Below are 19,142 nucleotides of genomic sequence, written 5' to 3' on the forward strand. Positions count from 1 at the left end.
AATTTTGGAAAGCCAAATATTTTGAAAGAAAAACATGATATTTTACAACATTTTTAATGTGAAAATGTTTTATTTTACTAGTGGCACGATTTTGATATCCATTGAGTTTTCGATCAAAAATCATCGATTAGAATCCTATGTGGCCGCTCCCGTAAGTCGCAATGTGTGGCACAATTCCTACATCTTTTCATTTGTGCTATCGAGGCTTTTTGTCCGTTCAATCAAAGAAAATGTGAATAGTTAGTGATGGCAGTCACAATAGTGACGTCAGATAGTTCCGTGAAGCAATGGCAAATGTTTTTAGGATAGTCACGAAAGGTCTATCACATAACGAGTTGCGATGAAATTGAGAGAGGAGAGAGCGCTTTCTCTTTACCTTTAATTTTTTCACTTCAATTTAAAGCTAGATTCAAAGGTTGGCATTTCAATTAATTTTGATGTAATAATGGATAATGACATGGCAACCATGTCACAAATTGCCATCTAAGTCAATTACCATGTGGGATTTTAGTGGTGATTTTTACAAATTGCTGAACAGATTTGTATCTAGCCTATATAAAAATACGACTGTAATGAAATATAATAAATAATATTTATGTTTGGTAAAATGGAGGAGAAAAGAAAAGCTAATTAAACAAATTGCGTTCCATATATTAAACCAAACCCGACACGCCTATCAATTTTGATATGAAATGACGCATGATGCACTACTTATGATCAATCATTAGTAGATTATACTGTCATAAATTATCATTAAATAAAATCAAACCTCACTCATAAATTTTCCCCCGTTCATAGGAACTTTTCTTCTTAAAGCCAAATCAGCACATTTTCATTTGGAGTTTGTTTGTTTCGTAGAAAATATTTTACCTACTTTTCAACATTTGATTCAATTGAAAAAATGAATTGACGAAAATTATTTTCCCAATCAACGAAAAATATACACTTAAAACCGACGCTCTTTCTAATTTTCCTTACCAGAAAAAAAAAAAATACACTTGAATTTGGGAAAATGATTTCATCTTAAAAAAAATCAAAAATCATAATTTAAAAATATGACTAAGCATAGATACTTAAACTTAAAACTATACATTTAAGCATAGAAGCCGCCACACCGGTTCTTGGGTCCTCAACTTTCAAGATCAGGTCTTTGACACTTGAACCTAGGCTGATCGAGGTCGGGCTTGCGACTTTATGCTTATGCTTGGTGTCAATGCTTGTGCCTAGGTGCATCAAGGTTGGGCCCAAGCTTTTGGTGCCTGCACCCAAGTCCATTGAGGCCTCGCCAGAAGCCTCGACACTCATGCCCGATCATCGACACCTAGGCTTGAATTCACAAAAATTGAACGCAGGATCCAAATGCTCCTAGGATCCCCAATTCTCAAGTGTGGGTCCACAAAGGCCATGCTCAAGCCCCTAATGCTTGAGCTTTTGTCATGAGCTTTGATCATTAGCATTTGAGCTCAAGTCCACAAAGGCAGTGCTCGGTCCTCAGCACTCATGTTTGAGTCCTCGGTGCACAAGCCAAGGTGAACAGAGGTTGAGGCTTGGGATGTAGGTGCCCTTGCCTGGGTACATCGAGGTGGGCCTTGCACTAGGCCCAAGACCCAAGCACTCATACCTTGATCCTCAATGCCCATGTCGAAATCCATTCAGGTCGAACACAAGACTTTGGTCTCGATATCTAGTTCATCGGCTATTTATGCATAAGTCACTAACGTTCAAATATTATTTACTTATTTAGGAAAATCAAATTAAATTTTCATACTTTATTTTCAAGTTTCAATTAAACATTGAAAAATATCATCATTTTTAAAAAATATCATTTTTCGATATGAAGTCTATCCAAGTTATTTTCTTTGTTTGGCCCATTACGGGAAAGAGGGTACGCCAGTGAACGCTAGCGGAAGCGAAGTATTCTGCTTCACAGCGTCGAGCTCGGCGGCGACGCGGCAATGGAAGAGGCGGAGCAGCTGTGCGAGGCGGCGAGGAACGGCGACATCGGGAGGCTCAAGTCCCTGATCGCCGCCGGGGCCGACGTCTCTCACTTCGACGCCGACGGCCTCACCCCGCTGATGCACGCGGCTAGGTCGGGCCGCGCCGACGCGGTGGCGGCGCTCCTCGAGGCCGGCGCGCCCTGGAACGCCCTCTCGCCTTCCGGTCTCTCCGCCGGCGATTTCGCCATGGAGTCCGGTCATCAGGAAGCCTACGAGCTTCTCCTCAACGCCGGTATGCGCGCGTCTGTAGTTCTGCTTCAGTACGTGCTGGCGATGCTTGCTTGATTCTACACATAGCTTGCCGGTTCCGATGTTTCATTCTAGTTCTTTTATTAGGAAAAGGAAGGATTTTTTGGGAGAGATAGGTTTTTCAGGATTCACCTTGGGCGCATGACTGGTTGGATTTGTGGAAGATAATAATGCTCTTGGATTATTGCTTAACAGTATGATTAAACGTCTCGTTCTCATAATGGCGTGTCTATCTTGGCCAACTAGGAAAAATGGAAAGTAATTTTAGGGGGACCGCTTTTAGATTCTGAAACCTTGCTAACGCCGAGATTGATGAGGGACAGATGCTTGATGTCGCCATTAGTAATAATCGAAGAGCTGATGCATGTTCTGTTTGTTCACCAATTCAAGCTAACAGCACAGAATGACAGTTAAACAAGGATGAAACTAATAGACCTTCTAATAGGATTATTAGAATGACTGCCCAATGAAGGATTGCACAAAGGGATGCTATGCTTCCTGCAGAAAAGCTAGTTTGAGCCTCAATCGGGATGCCGTGAGTTCTGTTTGTCTGGTTTCCATGCAATCCAACTCTAAGGCCCTAAAGTGCATGATGATTATTTTCTTCAGGGGCCTTTTATATAGCATAGCTTCCCATCATAGAGACCTTTCAGTCAGGACAGGTAAGAGTGGAAAACTTCATAATCGATAGGCTTGGCCAAAGCAAAGGGAAGCATCTCATCATCTACGAAAGTGCAAATTAAAAGAAAGTTCGTACAGGCCTATAGAAATCATTAAACGGCAGATAAAATAGCAAGGTGCATCTATTACTAATCTCTTATCACATATTCTTTGCATGTGGCCACGGCTGAGATGGGTCTTAGGGAAGCCACAGAGTGCTGTACTTATTTATCAAGCTGTAAATAGATAAATTGAAGTAAATCACACGGACTCACAGAGAATCAGAGGTAGCAATGTATTGTTGGTTCTAGTACTTTTTTGTGGTAAAGACAAATTTTCTTATCCCGGAACTTGTTGGCTCAAATACTTCCGCATAACCTACCGAATTCTGGATATTTAACATTACTTATTGGTGTGCTTCAAGGATCATAGAAATGTTTTAGAGGTTAGGTTTGTGCATTGTTTCAGTCCAGTTAAGGGACCTTTATTGTTCTCATCATGGACTTTGACCAACAATATTTTATGCAACAGGAATTCAGGCGGAGCTTATTCTGGGGACAATTGCAAGGAAAAGTAAAGCCAGTGACTCTCATGGGGATTATTTGGATGACAGGGTCAGTTTTAGTGAGGATAAGCTGATGGACTCAAGTCGCAAAGCTGTCATGATGGCTTGGGAAAAGCCATTGATGGAGGCTCATGCCAAAGCCATTTGTTCACAGGGTGGTCACATACTGAACATCGGATTTGGAATGGGTCTTGTTGATACAGCCATTCAGCAATATGCTCCTGCTACACACACTATAGTAGAGGCTCACCCTGATGTTTTCAAACGAATGCTTGACACTGGTTGGGGTGAAAAGGACAATGTAAGGATAATATTTGGTCGTTGGCAAGATGTTCTTTCTCAACTTGGATCTTATGATGGTAAGAGAAACTTCATTCCCCATCTAACTAGAATTTTAGCATCCATAGCTAAGTGTTGCATAACGTTCTATTTGTGATTTTTTTCACAATCCTTCTACGTATGCGCAGAGATTCAAATTTTTGGTGTATTTTAGAATGTCCAAGACACCGTTTTTAGGTTAATCATGGCTTCATGTGACATTTCTTGACCAGCTCTTATGTCGTCAAAAATCGGCTATTTTGTCTGTTTTTTTGTGTCAAGCTCATAATCTTATTTCTAAAAATAATTAAACTCTAACATCAGTGAGATTCCAACAAGACCTCTATATCCATATTTAATGAAATTTCTGCAAAAGAAAGTTCCTGGGCCTCCTTTCTGTGTAATGGTTTTAGTTGCAATTAGAAGTGGATTAAACAATGTTTATGAGATTTCTGGTATGTTTATTAAAGCTATACCGATCAAAAGGGATTGCAGCCAGAGTTGTGTTTCACTTGAGTCATTGTTTGATTTTTTTCCTGCTTATCATCTTTAAAGTATGCATTTTCTATTTATCAGTTTCTTGGCTACTATGGTCTATCTCCTCATGTGGATAGATTTCATTAGAGAAACTTCAACCTAGTATCCCAACCTAATTTCAGGATAGTGTGCCTACGAGAGTATGGTTGAAGTCCAGAAGATGCTGCTAGAAGTTTTTGGATATAATTGGATCACTTTCAGTTATTCATTTCTACTCAGATGAAATTCTTATGCCACTGCAGTCTTGCTCATGTAATATAATTGATGTTCTCAGGTATATTCTTCGACACATATGGAGAATATTATGAAGATATGAGGGAGTTCCACCAGCATCTTCCTGTTTTTTTGAAACCTGGGGGAATCTACTCATTTTTTAATGGGCTTTGTGGAGGTAATGCCTTCTTCCATGTTGTTTATTGTCATTTAGTTTCTCTGGAATTGGAGAATCTGGGCTACTCCACACAATTGATTCCCCTGCCTGTGAAGGCTTGTCTGGGAGAAGAAGTTTGGGAAGGTGTGAAACAGAAATATTGGCAGCTTGATACATATTACCTCCCAGTTTGTCAAACTATGCAAGATGAGGAATGATGTTGGTTTGCCGTTGACTTAAAGCTCTGAAAGCACTGTCTTGGTTAAGTTGGCTTTCACTAATGGACAGGGTTGCGAATTTATAAGCAATTGTTGGAAAGGATGGGTGCATTTATGTTTGCTGTCATCTATGAAGTATCTCTTGACATTTTCTATTCAACCAGTAGTGCTCTTCAGGCTTCATCTTCTTCAGTAGAGATATGCAGCAGCATTTCATATGTTAGACTCAGAAGAAAAACGAAGAATATTGATATGAAGCCATGTACTACTCTTGAAAAGATGCATGTGGTACATTATGCAGTTGCTTAATTTTTTAAAACACTATGTATTGCAGTTTACTGAAGCTAGACCACTGGACAGTTCTTGTTGCAATTCAATTTCAATCTCTGCATTCAAATGCTTATGGGGGAAATTTTAGATCTCCTTTAGATTATTTTGTTCTGTGGGACCTTCTCTTCTTCTTGAGATTTAGTAGCTCTTTCAAGTGTGAACAACATGCAGCACGTAATGATGTGAAATTTGGATAAGATTTGCAAGGCAACATCATTTCTTGTAAAAACCATATTCTCCTCTTGGCTATTAAAAGCTTATTTGAAATCTCGATGCAAGAGATTCTGGTCAATATTTTGAGAGGTTGCCTTTAGAGCAGAGTCCCTTCATTCGTTAAAATTGAACACTTCTGATGAATATTTGAGAGGTTGCTTAAGGCTGTGGTGTACTGTTGTTAATTGATCTCTGGCCACCCGTTTAAGTTAGTAGTTTGCACCTGCTTAGCTACACAAATTGCAGAATGGAAACCCCAAGATTAAAGTGCTCAAGGGTGGCAATTCAGGAAATATTGTATCTGGTTACTGAATGTTCTCCAGAATGAAAACCCAATGTCAATTTATTTCTTTTCATTCCATAATCCATACAAATCCTGTTTTTTCTTTTCCTATTTAAGTTGTTTACTAACTATATATCATTTTAGTCATTAAACTGTACAAGAAGTAAATTGTTTCTTGATCCATTATTTTGTTATGAATGTATCATGAATCAGCATTTAAATAGATTCTGGTCAAGATATTGATTTAAGAGAGGATGCCTTAGTACTTCTTCATCCATTTTCATCCAATCAAGGTGTTTTCGATGTTACAAGTACGAGTTCTGAGGTTGAAGTGGGGGTCTGCTGATGACTTTGACACAGTGGAGAAAAGGACTTGGGAAGATAGTTCTTATTTCCACATGGTAGTCTACATTGTTGATGCTGCCAGCGCTATAGATACAGTGGATGAAAAGTAAACGCTTCAATTCCCATTAATCTACTTATCGGAGAACCATGTCGAGTTTTCAAAGTTTGAAAGGCATCTTAAGCGTGCTAGATATTGAAGCGATGGCTTTCTGTACAATTACAGTCTTTCCTTGGCCTACATTTTGATATCAAGAGTAGGGTGGCAATCTAGTCTATCCAGCCTGTTTCTCTTACATGATGCTAGCTTCTATGCATAGAGCGTATCCACATGCCCCTTCTCGGTGCTTTATTACAATCCAAGTAACATGTCTTCAAACGATGGTTATGTCCAGCTGATGGCAATTGGACTTCCAACACTGTGTTTTCCATCTGACCATTTGAGACTAGCAAAGCTGGTTGTACCAGATGGCATGGAGCCAGCGGTGAAGGTGACTGTGTAGCTTTTTTTCTCACCCATGTTGCCAAAAGTCAGCGATTCGGGTTCAACCAAGATCTTGACTGATGGGATCTGTGAAGAAACGGACACCGTGTAGGTACCAGGACTACCAACATTTGTTAGAGTCCTTGTGTATTTTACTGTGCTTGAAGCACCAGCCCCACCTGATATGCTGGAAGCCGATTCCAAGGGAACTGCGAATGACGGGTAATTAAGATCTTCCACATTATACTTCGTGCTTGAGTCGCAGGAGTAGTCTCTGTTTGTGGAGCTCTTGATCTGGGCTGAGGTGTAGTTTAGAGCACAGAGGAAGCGGAGATAGTCCTCTACCGCGGCATCATAGACCAAACCGGGGTCAAGGGCTGCCATTGGATCGACATGTCCAGCTCCATAATCGAAAGGGGTTGATGAACTCCCAGTGGCAACATCTTTAATTGTTTCACCATTTTTGTACTTCGTGTAGGCTGTTGTCATGAGTGCTGATCTGATGGCCGCAGGGCTCCAATCCTGGTGAGCAGCCTTGAGGAGGGCGGCCAACCCACTTACATGTGGGCAAGACATTGACGTGCCTGAGATAATGTTGAAATTCACTTGCCTCTTATCTTTGTCCAGACCAGTTGGGCCCACAGCGCCTGTCCACCCTGCGAGGACGTTCACACCCGGTGCTATGAGGTCTGGTTTGAGAATCTGCTGATTGAGTGGATTAGGACCACGGGAACTGAATGATGCTACAACTGGTGAAGGTTGGACATCAAGCTCTGTGCCTCCCGAAGCAATGGTTGCTGTTGGAGTCGGATCTGAGGAGATATACTTCTTTATCTCAATCCCTGCTTTTTGTCCTAAAGCTGCTGACGGCAAGAGATATGCATCAGCAACTAGCTCTTCACCATAAGACTCCGTGTTGGTAAGAATCATTCCCACCCCGCCCGCATTCTTCACCACCATACTCTTTTGTGCCCTTGAGTTCCCTCCTCTGTCGCAGATCACAATTTTCCCTGCAACTTTGCTCGCAACTAAACTACCAGTAAAGCATACTTCACCACTAGAGGAGCTGCTTGCGTTACCTGCAAACACCAGCGGAACTGGACCAGATAATGACTTCCCATTGTAAAGTGACACGCCTCTGTACTTCTTGCCATTTCCAAGAGTGACGTAGGCCGGGAAATCACGGTCCAAAGTACTGGCTCCTACTGTGGTTATCCACGGAGCTATGTTAGCCACACTCATAGAACTAGGCCCAGAGTTCCCAGCGGAGCATGACACAAGGATTCCATGTGCCATTGCATTGAAAGCTCCCATGGAGATGGTGTCTCTGTAGTAGTCAGTTATTCCTCCCCCAATGGACATGGATATTACGTTTACACCATCTTCGACAGCCTTGTCCATGGCTGCCATTATGTCTGATCCAAAGCATCCACTTAGCCAACACACTTTATAGATGGCCAGACGGGCTTTTGTGGCCATCCCCCGTGCAATTCCAGAAGCAAAACCAAAGAGGTTGGCCTCGGGTACGACTGAACCAGCCGCAGTAGTAGAGGTGTGGGTCCCATGCCCATCATCATCTCGGGGTGATCTCGATTCCTTGGATTCATCTATCGGTCCAAGTGCTGCTTCATACCCTCTTGAGAAGAACCTCGCGCCAATGAGTTTATTATTGCAGCTTGATGAATTGAAGGTCTTCCCTACCTCGCAGGTACCTTTCCAGGTACTGGGCACCGGGCTGAGTCCTGCGTCATCGTAGCTTTTCAGCTCAGGCCACGCGCCAGTGTCAAGCACAGCCACGATCACCTCACTTGCCAGGTTGGACTCGGGGTAGAGAGCTTCATTCTTTTCCAGTCCGAGAAACTCCGGCGTCCGGGTGGTGTGGAGTTCATATCTCACTTCTGGCAGGACTGATAGAATTCCGGGTTGCTTCTCAAGTAACTCCGCTTCCTTGGCCGTGAGCCTCGCGGAGAAGCCATGGAGCACACTGTTATAGGTGTACAGCATGTCTGCTCCATCCGATACCGATTTCAGCGAAGAATCATACCATTCTAAATGACCAGCAAATGTCGTGGGCATGTTGGACTTGTCCATGTGGATGATATAGGTGGATTTAGCTGGTTTTTTGGTACTTTCTGCTGCCCCATATTGGGAGAGAACTAGTAGTACTAGAGCCGCTATATGCAGAAGCCCAAGCTTCATCTTCTTCACTGAATCTGTGAGGTTGAAGCGAAGTTGTCTTTTTCGTGAAGCTTTTGCTAAAGGGCAAAGCAGAGAGAAATGAAGTGATGAAACAGCTAGCCTTTTTATCAGCGGGAGAGAACTAGAAGTGCTACGGCCACTATATGCAGAAGCCTAAGCTTCATCTTCTTCACTGAATCTGTGAGGCTCAAGCGAAGTTCTCTTTTGTGGTGGAGCTTTTGCTTAAGAAGGCAGAGAGGAATGAAGTGGTGGAAAGAAGTGGTGGAGAGTAGCCTTTTTATTAGCGGCTGTCTCAGCTTTGGTGCTTGCTGACGATCTCTAGTGGGGCATGGCTAGTGATAGTACATTATACAAGGTTGACCTCATTGTTTCCGATTTATGGGGTACAAAATGACTCCGAAAATAAAACAAATGAAGGCTGAGAGAAGCTATTTTCTTTATCGGTAAATCTCTTAGGGTTTGGTATTGTTTGAGAAGCAATTCAGAGACAGATGCCCACTTCTTGGTAGAATGGTTCGAAAATTTGATGTTAGCACGAAGTAAAACTGAAGGATGGTAACTACTTGGAGTTATGATCGTGGAGTAGTCTTCCTGGGAATCGAAAACAAAATCAACTTTGAGCAGTAATACCCAGCATGGAGTTATGACCGTGGAGTAACCTGTATACAGGCGATACCTTCTAATTTTTTCACCAACTTTTACGGCCCTTTATTTCCGCATGCGACAAAGCCGGCTGATAGAGGTCTGTTGATTGAAGAAAGTGAAGGTAAATATTTAAGATTTTAGCAAATGGAAATTGAGAGGACGTATGGAAGTTCACCTGCGCACTCATTTCTTCATCCCACCATCGCTCGCAAACAACATATTTGTCCCCAGTTCTTTGTCCGAAATCATAGTCACACCCGCAATTAGGGAGAGAATCTTGTCGTGGCCTACACTTTGTTTTACAGATGGGTTCGTCTTTCGTTTGACATGGGGTTTCTTTCCTTTTACTAGTTCAATACCTGTGTAAAGCTTACACGCAGGAATTCCCCATACCTCAGGCGCTCTAGGCATTCTAGAGGCGTTCATTTTCCCGTGGGTGTGGGCACACCATGTCTCCACGTCGGCTAATGACCTAGTATTTTCGCTACTCACTGTGGAAGGTTTAAAGCATCGGGCAATCCCATCCACGGGGACATCTCGAGAGGGGTTTCTTGATGCCTCTCGACAGAGACGTAAGCCCATATCGATCACACAATACATGGGAACCATTGGCATCATGTGATTGGACGTTAGAAAGGTATACTCAGCCTTTTCCTCTGTTTTCCCCCATGGTCTAGAGCCATGGGTTTGCTGAATTGTCAGGGAAAAGAAAATGACATGGTTAGCAGGCCATTGCCGGGGGGTGGAATAAGTGAAAGATATTGAGAATCCAAAGGTGAAATGATTCTTTCCATTAATTTAATCATACTTTCATGTGACCTATTGATTCCACGATCGTGCAACTTTAAGAAGGGAAAAAACATTTGACTAATGCGTGCAGAAAGAGGTTTTCTGTTTATCAATGCGTATCAACGGACCATAACCTCTAAAGTTGACTATTCACGATCAAGTAACACATCGTAACATCCGTCAAAAAGTTGACATGTTAGTTCATATTGATATTTTCTCAACATTTCTTATTCTATTTTGTATTGAATATATGGGTGCCTAAGGGGCAAGCCAAGATCCTTATGATTGCCTCAACTTCTCTAGTGAAAATGAACATAGTGATTATTTCATGTATTAGTGTGTCGTAGATACCCACTTGTAAACCCCCTTGAGTCAACGCAATTGCTCGAGGTCTTGGGGGATCGTCAACTTAGGAACCCATCAAATTCTACCAACCGTGTGTAGTTTTATGTCAAGGCACACTCACAAAGGCCAAACATTTCGATTTAACCTTTTCATGAGACTTGTAGGATGTTTTATAGATCTCCATCATAGTCATTGGCACCTTTAAAGCCTGTCCTTGTCTTTAAATTATTCACTTTTGGGTCACTGATGAATTATTTGGTAGTCTTATACAATAGTACCCGTATTGAGATCAACAACATATTCTTGCAGGATATAAGGCACCGAATTCGTGGAATCTTTGGAAAATACTGGTGCCTATGAGGAATTGGCACCCAAAATCAACAGTTTTGTGGGGGCCAAAGGTCCAATTATTTCATCTAGAATCGGTGTTAGTGGGACGTCTGGCGGACCCTAGCATGTGGACCCGATCATGACCAAAATGGACCCATTGATAGCATCCTTTACGAGTCATCGCCCATTGCGTAATGCGGTTGCTTTCGAGCTTAAGTTGAAAAGTTGAGCACCCAACTGTTCCTTCCATCAATCAATCAATCGAAATAAGAAGCTTTTTGATATTTAGGGTGCGAATAAGAATCATTTTGGCTAGAAAATTGATTTTTGAAAGAAAAATTGATTTTTTTTATTTCTTTTTTCTAAATGAGTTTCTAAGCAAAAATACTCGTTTGATAATAATACAAAATTTCTATTTTTAGAAAAAAAAAATTGGTTTGATAACGACACAAAATTGACCGGTAGTTAGGAGTGGCGACAACAAACGGTGAACGGCGGTCAGTGACAACGAATGAGCAACCGACTAATAGAGATGACAAATATTGAGAAGTGTTTTTATTTCTTATTTCTGTTTCAAAAATAAAAAAGTAAAAAAAATATATTTTTGATTTATATTCCAAATCTATTTATAAAATAGAAATATATTCCGGAAATAAAAAAAAATGAAATAATTTTATCAAACGGATTTCTTGAATAAAAATAGAATAGTTATCATGTGCCCCCTTAGCAATTGAACATGAATCTTATTTCGTATAGAAGCAAAATGTTGGGTGGATTCAGTTCTTGCTTCATTCCAAGTACTGCGCGTTCCTCTGTTGTATATGACTTCAGGGAAATAATTTAATCGCCTTTGGAAAATTGATACTCAGCTTCACACGCTTCAAGGTCGACATTGAAATCTTGTTGAACCAAATCACTTCACGCGGACCTCTAGATCTAACAAGGATGGACGTGATCCATTCATCTGAAAAGACCTCAAGATAAACTGGAATATGGCACGCTATGATATGTATAATTCGTATATTAACTTGAGTGAACGCGTTTTCATTATAAGTGAGTTATTTAGCTAATAAAATAAAAACTACGATGCTCGTATCCAATAAAAATTAAGTTGACATGAATTACAGATATAATTACTGCAACTAAAATGAATTTCCAACCCTAACAATAAAATCACAACCAAACGAAAAGTGACTAAAACACGGATCATTTGCTAGAGGAATTAAGGTGACTACTAATTATAAGAAACGTTGAAGTTCCTACCGTCTTTGCTAATTAGGTACGGGTTACATCTTCCATGGACTGTGTATTTAAGGAGTGAATGGCAAGTTACAATCATCATTTACATACAGACTTAACTAAAAGTCTAAAAGTAAATATGAAAGCAAATGTGAGTGATGTCGATATGTGTAACTCACTGATCAAAGTATTGATTGGAGAATCCAATGCCCACTCAGAAACAGACCAAATCATATTATTTGTTGTTACGTTTCCAACGTGTCAATATAAAAAACTAATCGCTGTTAAAAAATAAAAAAGATTTGTTTTGCCCCTACTTTTGCATTGTCGGCTTATTACTATAGGCACTAAATTAGATGTATCCATTTGTTGCTTTTAGCACTTCTAATATACTTGAACAAAAGTTATATTTGATTTTAAGCATGTGGTGGAATCATCACCGATTCCCACTTTGTATTAGGTGGGGCGGGCGATCTTATCTTCAGCTTTTGATTGACGAATTACCTGCTGAAGATTCTCATCAAGTCACCACCAATATCCGTCCAACACGAACCTTGGACGTCTAGGAACCACGCTAGGGTAACTTTTGGATGTATCGGGCGGTCTAGGGTCATAAACAAAACCACAATTATTAAGAGCACTCAAGAGAGAGAGAGAGAGAGAGGGAGGGAAAGAGAGACGTGTCCCTAATGAAAAGACATCACACTTAGAATCTTAATGACCAATAAAGCATGACAAAGAGGCACAACCATGCCACTGTTCCCCAGCTTTGAGTGGGATGATTGGGGTGGTTAGCTGGAATTGGACCCTACCATGCCACTCATAATGAGGTCGAGTCTGCTTTCGATGACGATCGTTTAAAGTATCGACAACCATGGTCAAGCGAAGGAGTTTTATATGGAGCAAATGCGGACTCGAAGACACTATTTTCCTGACGGTGTTTGGACTCTCACGACACCCGAATAACACGATGTACTCTCGTAATAAAGAATTCTGGCTCTAATTGGGCGGATAGCTCGTCGGTCGTGTCCAACAATTAATGGGGACCTTTTTGGGTGGGAGGAGACGGGTTCCTTTTGGCATCGGCCAATGAGATTGCCACGGGTAACGAGTGGTGACGGGGGCGTCGATGGAGATTTGACTGGTTGCTTGGGCATGGAGATCGATGCTACAGGATTTCGTGGACTCCAAACAAGTGCCATGGACTCAGTCGCGACCCTCGATTCTTCGATTTGAGCCCGGATAGGGTAAAAGATCAAATGTAAGGTTCGGTAGTGTCCCTTGCGTGGTATTGTATAAATCCGAATAACTTTAGATAGAATGACGAATGACTTATCCATATGCGGGGTCGGTCATAGAAACTATCCGCTCTAAATTTGAAAGTAATTAGTACCTATAATTCTTAATGGATACCAGCACGGTTGGCAACGCCATTAGTGATAACCTTAAATATATCTCTCTCTCTCATTTGGTAGATTTGAGACCCCACAACGACAACGCACGCAAGGTAATGCAACAAATATTGCCAAAAATTCATTTAATGTCATGTTAAGAGAAAAGTATAATATGAATATGACTTACCTGAGTATGACAATTCTAATCAACGTATTGAATCGTTTCGATACGGACAAGAAACACCTGATAAAGCGATTCACGGGACATGATTAACACGATTATTAAACGTGCACTTGCGTCTGATATCGACATAACACAATACATTAACCTATTTACAATGATAAGTAGGTTAAACACATTCATTTACGATAAGTTGTATTGACATATTTGATGCGTTAATCCGTTTAGAAATTTAGAAATTGTTATTGAGTTGGTGTTTTTCCACGGCATATATGACTTTCGTAATCTTAAATATGTTTCTGATTTTTGATTTGTTGTTTTTAACATGTGTATTATTTTTGTGAACTTCTAACAATAAAAGAAGTCTTTCGGTATGAGTACTAAACGTGTTAGAACATATTTGATCAACTCATATTAAAAAAAATTGACACTTTTAACTTAAAAGTATCAACTTGTGCTTAAATAGTTTAAGCGAGTCAATTTTCGTATGACATGATTTTTCTCATGTCTTAGATGGGTTGACCTGTTTATGCCAAACCAAAATCTTTTAAAATTATATGTCATATCGTGTCATGAAAATAAGTAGTGTCGATAATCGGCAACCCTAATTTTTTCTCTAAACGCCGGTGTCTCTAGCTTGTCCATTCATAACCTGGGTTAAGCCCAAGCCGTTGTATCTATTATCTATCCAATGAAAAATATGACTTGGGGGACCCTCCACATTTCTATTCAATCGTATCAAGTTGTTTGCCTTAGTGACCAGTTGCTATCTAAGAAAAGACGCTTGAAAAGTTACAATTTTGTCAAACAATTTGGTATATATTAATGAATTTGATAGATGAAACAATTATATGAATGAGATTTAAGAATCTTTGATGCACTAAACTCTTCATCCGAGTTTTTGGGTAAAATATTGTTGTCGAGTTCTTATATGTAAGGATGCAAATACAGATAAGAACTCTTTGAGAATACAATGGCTTTTAGCATACAATGTGCCATGACTAAGATAACAAATTGAATTTGACGACATATTGAAATACTATTATAGCCTTGTCTTTGCCCATGCATGATTGAATTTTTAAAAACCCTCAAAGGTGAAGCTCTCACATATCATCTTGTCTGCGTAGTTTCACAGATCCTATTTACATGTAATCTCACAAATTGGGTTAAAAACTTTCCAATTCGACAATCTAACAATATCTTGGAAATGCTTGCATAGAAGTTAGAAGTCAAGTTTAACTCGTTGCCTCCCTGCCCATCGAAATCTCTCTCTCTCTCTCTCCCCTCAAGTCAAGACATCTCTTCGAGAACGAAAAGGCTGTCATCTCACAATACTTTCCCAAACCTATGAAGTACTGATACTAGCAGTTCTTCACGTAACATGTTCGCGTCCGTGATTGGATTCAGACAGAATCACTGGCTAATAATTGAACGAAGATAGGCACAAATCAATCGTCAATCAGTGACAAGATCTCCGGCGGAATTCAAGGATCTGTTCGTGCACTAATTTTGATGGTGAGAAGCCACCATCCTAGTCCCACAGGCGTTGAATTTAAGGACTACCCTCCGACTTATGGTCCTCACCTTCCTCATAGTCACGACGTGCCGACAAGCACCGAGTTCATTAGAAAAGATCAAAACTTCAATTGATCTTTCTGCAATAATTTAGGAAATCTGTTTGACGGGTACAAGCCACGGTGACCTCTCCCTATCAGGTTTTTGGGTTTTCAACATTTTACAACCGCTCTTCATTAAGTGATCATCACGAGTCGCGTCATGAGTTAATTGATGGTGAAATATTCGAACCGCTAAAAGTTAAGAGGCACTCGTGTAGCAATTTTATAAAAATGACGTCGTATTTTTTGTGTGTTTGATGAAAATTTCTTCTCTAAATTTTAGTTCTTCAGCTATGGTGTGTAAAATCTTCCTACAGGAAGCTTAATTCCATCGTTAGCCATTCTTCTGTATGATTACATATATTTTTGTTGTCGTTAATGTGTTGGTCGTCGCATGTACATCACTTTTGAACTGAACATGATGATGGACCAAAGCCAATCAATAATTAGGTGAAACCTAATTTCAAAAAGCGAGAAGAGAAGTGGGGTTTGCTTAAGTGTTACTTGGTACAAGGTCAAGGTTCAATCTCACTTCGACCATATGGGGATCAAACATGAGCTTACCGTGTTCTGAAGCGAGGGACTTGATCCAGGAACCGTGGAATCTAGCCGAATGCCCGCACAACCGTATCATCGGAAAGGAAAAACCTCATCCAGCTTCATGAGGTCGGCTTAGTCATTAACTGATATATGGCACACGGCACTGGGTCGAACTGACCAAGAGCACATGTTTAGCACTTGGTAAACATTGGTTAGCCAAATAAAATATTCATTAGAGGGCTTTTCCTCTGGGAAAGGCTTATTAATACTGTTATAACCTGCTAAGGCCCAATTTTGATAGATTCGTAGGCCATGAAAGTACTTCATGTGAGCCTTATGAATTGGCCATAAAAAGGTCCTGCTCTACTTGAAACTTTCACTCAAAAGAAACTTAAATTATTTTAAGTGCCACAGTCGCTTGATCTTATCTCTGCAATGTATTGCCTTTCGCCTCTACCTAAACTGGCACGTCATCGACAGGGCCATGTGTTGTGGTGTGACTGTGGTAACAGTTCACGGAGTTTCACGACATATTGAAATCTTAAAGCTCTAGAATAATTGAGAAAGGACATCTGTAATGGTGTTTGTTTTCTTTGCGATTGAAACCTTTAAAACTTTTCCAACTTTCAAGAGGTGAAAGTCTCTCGTAAGATCTTATCCATGTGAACTGATCTTATTTACATCTAGTCACTTTCACATGTTTGACTTACAAACTTTTGAGTTAGATAATCTAACGACATCTATGAAATGCTTTCTTGAGGTCATGTTCATGTTATGATACACGTGTAAGTAAGTTGTGTTAAAGAAGTCCCACACCAAAAAATTGATATGGTGTTGAGCAGTCAATATATCTTACTTGGCACATAACTCATCGACTTAAGTTTTTGAGTGAATATGAATCCAACTTGATATATTAATGAGTTCGGATTTGAGTTATCTCTTAACGATCTCTCTAGGTGAAAAGTATTAGACTTCTACTACACGCTCCTAACAAATGATATCAAAGCCTGTGATTGCGGTTTGAATTGTGATAGAAAAATCTTACATCGGAGAATTGATATATTGTTGAGTAGTTAATATATCATAATTAGCCTATAATTCATTGGTTTAAACTTTTAAGAGAAGATGGATCAAATTGAATATATTAATAGACTTGACTCAATGATTTAAGCTGAAATGTAAGTCTAATTGAATATGTTAATGAGCTCAAACTTAAACTCGCTCTTAACGATCTCCCTAGGTGAAAGTATTAGGCTTCTGCTAGCCTGTGACTGGGACCAACCCAGACCGATTGGGACATGACATCATAACGATCCCCAGCGCACTATGCACCTACAACACACGAGTATGACATTTCCTCTCGTTTAAGATCCAATTTACTTCAAAAGTGAGGCAAGAAGTAAAGGGTAATTGACATAAAACTTTTATGATAGTTGAAATGACGTAGCCTATCACCCATGATGGAGTGTTCTTCCTAGGCTTTTAGATGTCATGAAGAAGATTACACATTAAACAAAATGGTTTTGCCTCACGATTAGATGAATGCTCTAATTAAACTCTTAACCGTATGTTTGCAAGGATTCCGGATGGGTGAGGAAAATAAGCGTAAGGGAAGGGATAAAAGATTTCTCAGATGCTGTCTAGAAAGGGTAAGAAATGGAGGTGAAGTGTAGAATTTGACTACGTCCAATTCGAAAACATAAGAAGAATCTGAGTTGAAAAACATCTGAGGTAAAAGACCATTTTTGTGCTTCTCAGTATAATGTTCTGATAAAGAGAAGAATAGAGGGGTAGCTTGGGAATTTTATAAAAGGCAAATGTGAATCTGTAACTTGGTGATGATTTTCCAATGAACTATAAGCAGTGATCTCAAATTGATCGTACACCTCCCTGGCTCGAAGGCTCCGAGCAATGGACGGCCAAAGTCCAGTTTTTAAAAGCCGACTTCGAATAGTCTAATCAAATGGGACCGACCGATGCCGTCACCAAACATGAATTGTAAGAAATGACAAGTTGCAGGAATGTTTCTGGATGATGTCTCCATGCAAGCGCCAGCCAGGACTCTCTTGTCGCGATTATCCATAAATGCACGAGAGTCAACGTGGCCGCTTTTCATTGGGCCAAACAAGGTGTTTTGGGGGGCACTTCCAAGAGGGGACTTCGGCAATTTGAAAAATGCTTATGAGGATGTTAAAACAAAGAAGAGAGAATACAAAGAGCAGCTAAGAATGGTTGCCCCAAAACCAATCCAAGAGATGGTCAAAATCTTGCCACGACCAAGTTTCTGTAGTTTAGCTGGCGTTATCACGAATTTAGGAGGGGCGTCGCTAAAGGACATTTATCACTAGACAAAACAAGGAAGACCAACATCCCAAGATTAACAAGGAGAATTACTAATAAAACAAGGTTTCGGTCAACAAACATTAGAAAAAACATCACATCATTTCAGCCGTAGATGGCAAGTCGAATATCCAATGGAGAAAAAAAAATAGATAGTCATAAGAAATCGAATGTGGGGTGATTGGCCCTATACAAGACTTTGATAAGGAATTGCATCAAAAAAATGAATTTTCATATGACGGGATACGATGGATCAATCCCTCAAAAGAAAAAACCTTAATCCTATATTTATGCAGCTAGTGTCTACTGCAACTTTATTCACGATGACGCAATAATTGAAGATTCTTTCACCCAGTACAAAATTGAACTTTCTCAAAAATTTAAGGCAACCTCGAAAGCAAATTTATGAAGCCGCATAGCAGCTGGGGAACCCCAAACGAAACGTAAGAATGTGTCCCTTAAAATCCTCTAAGATATACAGAACAAAGCTTCGAGAACACGGAAGAAAAAGCGTAAGGGGCACTCACAAGCTCATATAAGCAAATTCAAGGTGTGATTCGATTCACCAAAAGGATTGCCATCTGGCACAAATCCAATGGGTATTCTTTCACGTAACAACAGTATGCACTCACAATGTTCCAAAGTCAAAGTTCAAAAAGACGAGAAAGAAAGTTAAAGAGGGCAAATCTGGCAGAAAACACCACCTAATAAAGGCAGAAAAGATTGTATGGTGTAGTTATAAGGAAATGTAGAATGAGTTCCTGAAGGTACGAAGAAATGAGAAACGGTTCATCGGTGGCACAAGCAAAAATGGTTGGTAATATGGGTTACTTAGGGATATAAAACAAACTTCTCGAGTAAGTAGCTAGTATCTTTCTAATTTTGGACCAAGACCAACTCGATGCAGCGGAGATATTTTATATGACCGATTGCACAAGCAGAACAATAGTCCGTTCGA

General features: G+C 40.2%; 2 protein-coding genes across 3 annotated transcripts; one reads left to right on the forward strand and one right to left on the reverse strand.

Annotated features, from left to right (window-relative positions):
- The first annotated feature begins 1,843 nt into the window (after positions 1-1,843).
- LOC104447825 (protein arginine N-methyltransferase 2) lies at positions 1,844-6,107 on the forward strand. 2 transcript variants are annotated; one of them, XM_018876156.2, is made up of 4 exons: positions 1,844-2,229; positions 3,438-3,830; positions 4,601-4,717; positions 5,954-6,107. In XM_018876156.2, exons 1-4 carry the CDS (start codon positions 1,956-1,958, stop codon positions 5,962-5,964), a joined length of 795 nt encoding a protein of 264 aa, XP_018731701.1. In that variant the 5' UTR covers positions 1,844-1,955; the 3' UTR covers positions 5,965-6,107. The 2 variants fall into 2 exon arrangements, with proteins under 2 accessions (XP_018731701.1, XP_010059855.1); XM_010061553.3 differs by lacking the exon at positions 5,954-6,107 and having other exon boundaries at positions 1,845-2,229; positions 4,601-5,341.
- Positions 6,108-6,185: 78 nt separating this feature from the next.
- LOC104447824 (subtilisin-like protease SBT1.7) lies at positions 6,186-9,026 on the reverse strand. Its single transcript, XM_010061552.3, has one exon. The coding sequence runs from the start codon at positions 8,763-8,765 to the stop codon at positions 6,468-6,470; it is 2,298 nt and encodes a 765-aa protein (XP_010059854.2). The 5' UTR covers positions 8,766-9,026; the 3' UTR covers positions 6,186-6,467.
- Between the last annotated feature and the right edge of the window lie 10,116 nt (positions 9,027-19,142).

The sequence above is a fragment of the Eucalyptus grandis genome, chromosome 6 (assembly GCF_016545825.1).
Source record: "Eucalyptus grandis isolate ANBG69807.140 chromosome 6, ASM1654582v1, whole genome shotgun sequence".
NCBI classification, from domain to species: domain Eukaryota; kingdom Viridiplantae; phylum Streptophyta; class Magnoliopsida; order Myrtales; family Myrtaceae; genus Eucalyptus; species Eucalyptus grandis.